Below are 9,741 nucleotides of genomic sequence, written 5' to 3'. Positions count from 1 at the left end.
AAGACTCAAAGGTTTGGGCTGCACGAGTAACCAAGGTGTTTGACGTGTGTGAGTGTGTGAGTGTGTGAGTGTGGGTGGGTGAGACATTAAAGGATATTAAGTCATAGAAGTGGCTGAAGTACAGGATGGGAGGTGTCATTTAACACCAGGTTGAGGGCGATGTCAGGGTGAACACACGATATGTGAAAGAGCCATGAAATGTATTTGCTGTCTATAATCAAGTGTACTTATCGAGTACAGAGAACCGATCAAAGACTTTGCATGTTTACTGCCTTAGTGCAAAGAAAATAACGATGTGGCAGCACACTTGTCAATTTACAATCTGATTCTCAGCCTTGCCTGTTGAGGCAAGTGCAAGAGAGGCATAACACCAGTCTTATTATTTTTTCCCCTGACGGTAAAGAAAAGTTAAAATTGCCAATATTCCACAACCCAGCCCTGTTTGAACATACTTTCTTCAGCCACTGTACCTCCTTGTGTTTAAAACCCTGACCACTTTTTAGTGTCTGTATCTAATCAAGCCTCTGGCCCCATTATCCCCGCCCCCCCTCTCGCTCCCTCATTCCCTCAGTCTGACCTTACAAGGAGAGGCAACAGGGTTGATGTCATTGAATGAAGAATGCTGCAAGAATCCAGAGAGAAAAAGAGAGCAGGAGGAGGGGTCTGACTGGACAGTTTATGAACACACACACACACACACACACACACACACACACACACACACACACACACACACACACACACACACACACACACACACACACACACACACACAGAGAGAGAGAGAGAGAGAGAGAGAGAGAGAGAGTGCTGTTTGTAAAGTAAAACACAACTCCTAAGTAAAACGAGAGAGAACTTGTTTGGAAGGATGGTGTCATTCCTTTTCCAGACTGAAAAGCACAGGGGGAGGGTCTAATAGCTGGAGAGGAGAAGCGAGAAAGAGAAGTTACCATTACAGTCAACTCTTACTCAGCCTGGACCAAGAGAAAAAGAAGAACACAAGGAAGAGGGGGAAGGAAAAAGGAGACACACACTGCAGCTGTATTAACAGGGTAAGTAATTGTATTTGCTGTGAATCGGGGTAATAGGAGCAGATAGCATATCTTACTTTTTGAAGGGGGCATATTGCCACAGGTTACCTAATAAGGTAAAGTATCATGATAGCACATATACACTGATAAATCAATCGGACTGCAGTTAACACCTCAGGTGAATGGAATCTTTGTGATGTCTAGTGTTGATCTGTCAGCGGTTTATATCACATTTTAATATTACTGCAGACTCAAGTTGAAAGACACCTCTCGGTAGGTGGGGTTCCGGTGTTTCCCTGAGCTGAGAGGCCGTATAGTGAATATGCATTGCACTGTAGGCTGCTACACCAGCTGACGGACACCAACGATAAGGAACTGGCTATGCGGAAGCTCCAACAGGAAGTCCAGTGTAAAAAAGTTGACAAAGCTAGCTATTGCTAACAACGCAGCTGGTGGCTTTTATTTAATTCAGAGAGCAACAAAACATAATATCAAACTTGATGACAGCACCGAGAAGCCGTCTGCTTTGCCATATGAGGTAAGAAAAACGGGGCGGTGTTAGTCACCGAAACAAACGGACCAAAGCTAAAGGAATGGCAGGGGTGTGCGCGAGAGAAGCTAGCTAACGTACCCATGATGTTATGTTAACGGTTGGTGGCTCATCAGACTCTCAGGTGATGGACACTTGTCATTCAACCGTCGACGTTCGATATTTCTAACGGCTAACGGTTAATAACTAGCATTAACGTGGAACTTTGATTTGCTCTCTCATCACATAGCTATAGCGAGTTTATAGCTAACTGTGCGACATCTTGCTTTTGTGTATGTTACTAGATAGGGAGTTATTAATTAGTATTGATTAAACCTAGCTCTCTATCTTTATTTGCTGTGTTTGTGACCACTCAGCCATTGCTGTCAGTTGTCAAATCATTGGCTAACGGTTGGCTAATCAGTGGGATGTCAAGGTGGGTGGAGCACCCAGGTATGGTATATTTGACCACTTCACTTGATAGTGCCACGTAAAAAGGAAATGTGGTTACCAGGTGTTTACTGTCAAGTTGTGCCCATGTTGAGGAGGCTCTTCCCCATTGCTTGGCCTATATTCATCCCACAGTTGGGACTCATCATGTTATGGGTGTGAGGATGCGAAGATATGTGCCACAGCTCTGAGCACTAATAAAGGATGTTGGGATGGTTAGAATTATGGCCATTTTAGCATAGCATTTCTAAAAGCTGTGCCTCGCCTCACATATGTGCCTTTTCATTTAGGAAGGGAGCCTCAACTCAAGGCCACAGTAAGCTGTGTTTAAGAATAACTTAGCCTGAGGTTAGTGTGGTGCTTCTTTTTGAAGAGACTGGGATAGTCACTCACACCTCAGTAAATTGGTGAAGCAAATGAAAATCTGTGAATGAAGATAACCTATGAATGGATGTATGCTACCATTTATGACTCGGGTGATGAGGAATCCTCCCTTAATTGTAGCCTCGATGAGTCGAGACACAAGCTATTTTAGGGCCCCACATCACTGCGTGTCTTGCTCTTTGATTCAGTCTCTTGCTGTCTTGTGATCCTTCTTCATTCTACTGTAATGGTAGTGCAAGCAGATGAGGTTGTTTGGTTGACACGGACCCATTCGCTGACATTATTACCCATCTTTTAAAATGTTGTCCGCTCAATCAGCCGTCTAACTGTAGTTTGAGAGGGAGCACAACACTAGTGCTCAATGTGTGTCCAGTGACCTGTAAGATTGGACTCAAAGGGGTTGTTTGTCTCTGCATTAGTGACCCTCGGCCTAGACACGCTTTCCCAGAAACTGGGTGTGCTATTAACATCAGAACAATAGAGAGTTTCATCAACAACACACTAGTCACTGATACAATAACCGACCAGACATGGAAGAAGGTAGTTACTGTAAGGAATTCAGGTTCTCTTAACTGTTAGGATACCTACCGGATTTGTTGTGGAATTAAATTTATGTTTTAATTTTTATTTCTTAATTGTTTTTGTTGTTATTTGTATTGGTAGGCAGTAAGGAGCTTATTGATGTAGGAGCTTTACCTCTACCAGTGTTGTTTTTAAACAAAGGGGCATGTCTTTTGGTAGGAAAACTGCAACCACAAATGGTTACCGGAATTTATGTGGGCACAGAGGTACTTAGTGAAAATATCACTATGTGAAGACATACTGTACCTAATGTTAGTGGTGAAGATTTAACTTCAGGCACCATACTGCAATGCTTCCGTTTATGACCTTTTAAAAAGCAGCAGCACAGTATATAAACCAAATTTAGTTCCCCTGTAACCTCAAAGTAATGAACCACTGCTGAGTTAAACAGTTTCCCTTTGAAAAGTGTTGTAAACTAACTCCCCATTAACAGCCACTGTATCACATAGTCTGTGTCTTCAGAGGAAAGAGGGTGTTCATGTGAAACGTATCAACGCTGAGACAACACAGATATTAGAAAGTGTGGCTCAAAAGGAGCTCCGTTTTTTTTACTTTAGCTTGTTTGTGTTTTTTTAGTAGCCCATATGGGATTTAAACTGCTTAGAGCAGTGATTCTACAATCATGTTGATGAGTGCCTCAGCCATGCTAGGTTTTTATATCCTTCGAGGTTGTTCGGCTGATTACATTTACCCTCTGTGCCGTGTTTAAATTAGTCCCTGATAAGATGGAATGAAAACCCAACCAGGCTGTAGTATCCAAACCGGGGTTGAGAACCAATTTTCGAGCCTCTAAAAAGCTGTCTAGCCATGTGGAGTTTACACAAAGTTCAAAAGCTACAGAGTACAGTTTGTGATTGATGCTGGGGCCCTATCTAAAAGTAACACAATGATTGTCAGAGTGAGCTAGAGCTTAATTCAAGCTCTTGCTCCTTCGGCAGCATATATATATATATATATATATATATATATATATATATATATATATATACACACACACACACACACACACACACACACACACACACACACACACACACACACACACAAAGAGAGGGTGTTTGGAGGGAAACAAAAAAGCAAAAAAAAAAATGACGTCATTGAGGTGTAGTGTCAAAAATGTTCCCTTTAGACGAGGGTCTCTCGCATCTCAAGGATCAGGTTTCAAGATAGATCTAAAGTGAGACGTGGAGCTGATCTCACCGTATTAAATCCCTCAGGACCGTATCAAGGACCAGATGGAACCTGACCACAAGTTATCATTACTTATCATATTGTCTCTTAGAAACAACGTAGCTAAAGGACTGTAATGAAAATACTAAATCACAAGTCTATGTCCACCCTTTGTCAAGCACTCCTTTTTAGAAAGCCATTATAAATCCAAGTGTTCCCCGCTTAGAGTACTTCAGACTTGCAAACCTTATTTAAAGACAAGAGCTTTATCTTCACTGTAACCGGTCAATCTGTTTTTGCTTTAAGTGTCTACTCCATTCAACTTGAAGTAGGCCTTGATACTAGAATAATGAGCAGCCAGTTATTCTACGAAAGACTGAAAACACCTGTACTTTTTCTCTTTTCTTTTTGGTTTGTTATTTATTTTTGCATTGGTGCAAAATGTCCCCGTGTGTCTGCAGAAAGTTAATAACCAGAAAAGTTTGCATCTCCATTAAAGCCTCACCATATCCCCTTATTGATCCATGCAGACATTTTCTGAATTATCTTTGTTGGATGTTGAAGTGGAGCTAAGATTCTGTGATTTAATGTTTTTGTAACTCCACTTCAAGGATCGTGACGTTTGAGAAATAATCTCATGCCTTGTAAAAAAAAAAAAAAAAAAAAAAATCCTGCTGATTGTTCTAGCATCTTTAACAAGCCACATTTTGAACTTGTATTTTTCTGAAAACATGTGAAAAATGTCTTATTTACATGACAAAACATGCATACTCTACATACACACATAGAGCTCCCTGATATAACAAATCCCTGTAAAAGCCTAGTTAAAGTTGAATACATCAATGATTCATAATGGGATGTCTTTGACCAGGTCTATGCAACCTTAGACACATGGTAGCTCAACCAGTGGCACACTAGCAATATGTACAAGATAGTTTTTTGGGAAATCCATGTAGAAATATAGATTTAAAGGAAGCAAACTCAAAAAGCAGAAGAGGAAAGGTGTCGCTGCTTCCTCATCAGAGTAGCTGGTTATGTCATGAGCACCAGAGATACTTTCACGAGCTCTCTGGGTTCTTTGTCTTGTCAGAACTTGAAGCGTTGCCTTTGTGTCCCAACACAGTGGAATGAGGATGAAACACTTCACCATCAGTTAGGTAGTGAGGAAGTCAATCTACATGGTGATTTTTAAGGCCATGTCAGGCCTGATCTCTTCCTGGAAAGTTTGGTTTCCCAAATGTAAACCCAATTATACATAAATGGTGTAAACAACTGATATACAGTTTACCCACAGTGCAATCAACAATGTTTCTCAGGCTTTTGGAGAACTACTCGGCGTCATGTGCACAGGAGAGATGTCAGAGTAACAACTTTGAAAAGCAAAGGTACAATAAGTTTAAATAGAAGAAGTCAAGTTCAAAGCCCTGAGGTAATACAAAGACATGTTGGTACCCCTTCAGTTATTTCAGTATTCACGATATTTTATATTTAAGGGATCATATGTCTGTAGTGTTGAGAGGAAACCTTGGCAACATTATCAACATACTAGGTAATTTATTTTATTTTCCATTTTTAAGGAAAAATATAGAGAAATATTAAAGATATCTCCAGAAAGCTGTTGACACATAAGTACAACCTTAATCTTTTTATTTTCCAGTGAGCAGACCTTTTTTTTGTAGCTTTAGTAAAGCAGCCAAAACAATGACTCAACATTTATTGACTTTTGAATTAAAGTTGACTGAGAAAACTCTTTTTGGTATCCATGACATGTATGGAGGTATCAATGCTGTGTAACCTTCATTAGGATGAAGGGGATAAATGCCACACAACAAAGACACAATAGTTACATAATGTTTGTTCACTGGAAAATGTCTGTGACTCGTCTTGTTACAGGTTATGTGTTGTGGCTGCATGATATTTATCTTTTACAACCTATTAAAGGTCTGTTAGAAATAGTCCAAACACTGATGGGGCTAATCATTTCCACCGTGTATTATCATCATCATCATCAACATTATCATTATGAGTATGCAACTATTTCAGAGCTTTGGGGTGGAATAGTGTGAGTTAAGACAACCAGTGTGTGTGTGTGTGTGTGTGTGTGTGTGTGTGTTGGTGTGTTGGTGGAGGGGTTCAGAAAGAACAACCGTCCTTTTGAATGAAGTTCATGTTCGGGGGGGCCGGGGGTCTTCAGAGAAATGTGTTCAGACTCTGCGAAGAATCTCAGTAGAGACACTGAAGTAACATCAACATTTGTTTAACCACCAACATGTGTGAGGTAAATATTTGAGCTCTCCCTCTTTTTGACGCACCTCACACGGAAATGTTATGGTAGTTGCTATAGTCCCGGCTCCCCACTGGTCTCCCTGTTACACAACTTTATTTTATGTCACAGTAAACAGCCATGTGTTACTTATTGTAAGTCATCTCTGGCATCTGGGAGTGGCACTATGTCTGCTCTGTATACATGGCCTGAGGAAGTGTTCACACACGTTTCTCTCATTCCACTGTGGACCATTTAAGAGCAATACTGGATTTGCAGAATGCCTAGCGGTTGATATTGTCTTTTTTTCTTTTTTACTGCTATTTCACGAAATCCAGAAATAGTGAAGTCCATACTACATTTTAAGATATCTTGCAAGCTGCAATAAACCTCCATTTTAATTAGTTTTTGTTGGACTGTAGCGGTTGGGACAGCTGTGTCCCAATTATAAAGTATACAAAAGGTACCAATTTGCATAGTGTACTGTTTTGGCAGTTGATGATAAAGAAGTTAATGCGTCTCACTAACAGGAAATGTGAAACAATATGCACAAATTGGCTCAATCAAACTGCAATTTTAGAAAGCAACTGCAACTTTTAAAGTTGGAAACTTATGGGAGAAAAGAAATATTGTTCTCCCAGAGATTTATTACTCTTATTGTTTTGAGTAATTCTCCAGCAAAGAACCCGACCTGCTTACGCTTCCAAGGAATGCGAGCCCTTTGACTTCAGTCAGCTGATTCATGTTGATTTCATCAGTCTGGAGTTGTTTGAACTTCACTGCAACCTGTTTCATACCTTTTTGTTATAAAACAACCCCTTATATCAGAGTTAACATTTTCCTGTGTGGCGTCTTAACTGTTGACAATAATGTTTCTTTTTTTTAATTGTCAGATAAATACGCAAAATGGAGGACTCCAGCAGCAGCAAGCCGTTCATGGTGACATCCTCTCTGAACTTCAAAGTCACCACCCCGACCTTCTACAACCAGCCAAAGAAGTTTGCTTCTGTGGCACCGCCAAGGCCCAAAAGTCTGACGCCTCCCTCCGCTCCATCACCGACGCCAATAGGCACAGCTGTGATTGGTCGAGTGGGAGATCTGCCTCCGCCGCCCCCGTCGCTCTGTGATGGTATGTGCATTGTTCATGTTATTTTGTGTCAGTCTTAACTTATATTTTCTCAGTCGGCAGCCCCCCCCCCCCCCCCCCCCCCCCCCGCCCCCCGCTGCTTTTTACGCTAACGCATGCAGAGCTTCACAGTTGAGTATATAATAGAACACATCAATTGTGTGGTGCTGTCGTTTTAATGAGTTTTCTCAAAGACATTACGTCACTGTACCGTAATTCCTGTCTTTGAGTCATTTCAGTCATATGTTAAGATAGTTAAGTGTCACACCAGTTTGCTAATTGGGGGGATTTTACTTTTTTTATACTTTTTATATATTTTATATAATGAATTTGAGAATGTCTGAGCTGATCTAAATTACGGACACCAAATTAAAGCTACCCTGTGGCGTTTTTGACCACTAGAAGAGCGATGGAGGTATGTTTTTTTCCAAGTGGGCCCCTGTTTAGTTTGGATTGCACACGTGCATGGGGAAGCATCTGCACAGTGTTCCAGCTGCTGGTCTCTTATTATATGGGTCGTATGTAAACAGTGCAGGGTTTCAAATATTAAAAAAAACTAATTTAATTTTCACAAAATGTACCAAATACCTTTTCAGGGAGAAAATGCATTCAACATGTTTGTTAGAGCTCAAGAATACACACAATGCGTTTTAGTAAGAAACACTAAAAAAACATTTTCTTTGTTTACAAGAAAACTCCTTTATGGCACCTTTACACAGAAACATGGATGGAGATACCGGCAGGACTTGGCTTGACATGTAAAGTTAAGAAGCCATCAGTGGAACAGCTAAAGTTCAAAAACCTTCCAAATGGGTTAAATCCTCCCCACAGTTTTTTATTTTATTTTGATTGCCTTGTTTGTTTGTTTTTGCTGTAAACAGATGTTGTCATCAGTATGTCTGATAAATCATTGACAGTGAAAATCGGACTGGATGGTTTATACAAACTTGAAAATAAAGAGACCTCTACGTCACAGCGTTTAACCAATCAACCCTCCTCATTTCTGTCAGACTTCCCACCCCCTCCTCCTCCTCCTCCACTGGATGATGATTTGCCAGCCCCTCCCCCCTCCTGCCAAACCACATCCTCTGCCTCTGAGGCCTCCCCTCCTGCCTTCCCTGCCCCACCTCCAGTAGCAGACGACCTGCCTCTCCCAGCTCCCCCCGAGGAGATTGACTGTCCGCCCTCCTGCCCGTCTCCCCCTCCTCCCCCACCCCCTCCACCTCTCCCTGCCTCCGGTACCAGTATTTCCAGTGCTGCTGGAAACCCACAGGTGAGTCACAATGGCATCGTCACCAAATTAGGCTAAAGTTGCTTTGCCTGTCTGCATGTTTCCTCTTTTGGCTGCATGTAACTCCATTTCAGTATAATTTGATTATCAGTTAGGACACTGGAGGACATTGTTGTGGGACCATAATGAGTCCATGGACTGTTTTTTAAGATTTTCCCCAAATTATATTAGCATTAGTCTGGGGTAAATCACTCTGTTTCATCCATCTAACTGGATTATTGCCCATTCATGCGTATGGTTTTTAGACTTCCCACGAAAGGTTTATAGTAGAGATGTTAATTGTAGGAATTCATCAATTGCAGCTAGTTTGTCAGGCTATAGAGGCATCAATGTATTGAATTAGATATTGTTAGTCACTGTTAAAAAGCTGAAGATTAAAAAATGGCCTTGGATGAAGGATGAAAATAAGAGTATACCTTATGTTAAAATCAGCAAATAGTTTATGGTTAAATGTTCCACTGCAAACAATCCAATGAATTCAAAATTAAACAGTTAGTATTCTCTTTCATCCAACCAGGGAAATTAAATTCTAATATTATTATTTTATTCATCGTCATCATTAATCACTTCATTAAGTTTGTTTGTTTATTATCAATTTCTCCAAGTAATTGTGCAAGCACCAGATTTTTTTCATTCTGCATTTTGGAATAAATAAAAGAACCAAACACAGTCTTAATCAAACAAGGATATGTAAACATAACCTACAGTCTGTAACAGTGTATCATCATCATCCACCTTTTTATTCTTGACCTCATCCTCCTTTGTGATCACATAACTTGTGTAAATAAATGTACATTTTGTGACTGTCTCCTCCTCTCTTCCTCTGCCAGAGACTGGTGGAGAAGCAGACAAGCTTCGATCAACAGCTTGACTCTCTAACTGACTTGCTGTCTGAGATGGAGACCAGGGGACCGT

General features: G+C 40.7%; 1 protein-coding gene across 3 annotated transcripts in view; it reads left to right on the top strand.

Moving 5' to 3' along the window:
- Positions 1–654: 654 nt before the first annotated feature.
- zyx (zyxin) overlaps positions 655–9,741 on the top strand; it is a 15,095-nt gene continuing 6,008 nt past the window's right edge. Inside the window, exons 1-4 of one of the 3 annotated variants that reach the window (XM_068735251.1) lie at positions 655–1,569; positions 7,303–7,538; positions 8,546–8,808; positions 9,657–9,741. The exon at positions 9,657–9,741 is cut by the window's right edge and continues 11 nt beyond it. In XM_068735251.1, coding sequence (XP_068591352.1) covers positions 7,316–7,538; positions 8,546–8,808; positions 9,657–9,741 — 571 coding nt within the window. In that variant the 5' untranslated portion in view covers positions 655–1,569; positions 7,303–7,315. The remainder of the gene's footprint in view (positions 1,570–7,302; positions 7,539–8,545; positions 8,809–9,656) is intronic. The other 2 variants (XM_068735252.1, XM_068735253.1) reach the window with 2 other exon arrangements.

This window comes from Cebidichthys violaceus, unplaced genomic scaffold (assembly GCF_023349555.1).
Source record: "Cebidichthys violaceus isolate CVI_PGR_0920_01 unplaced genomic scaffold, fCebVio1.0.p SCAF_7, whole genome shotgun sequence".
In the NCBI taxonomy this organism is placed as follows: domain Eukaryota; kingdom Metazoa; phylum Chordata; class Actinopteri; order Perciformes; family Stichaeidae; genus Cebidichthys; species Cebidichthys violaceus.
This window is presented reverse-complemented; position numbering and strand designations above follow the sequence as displayed.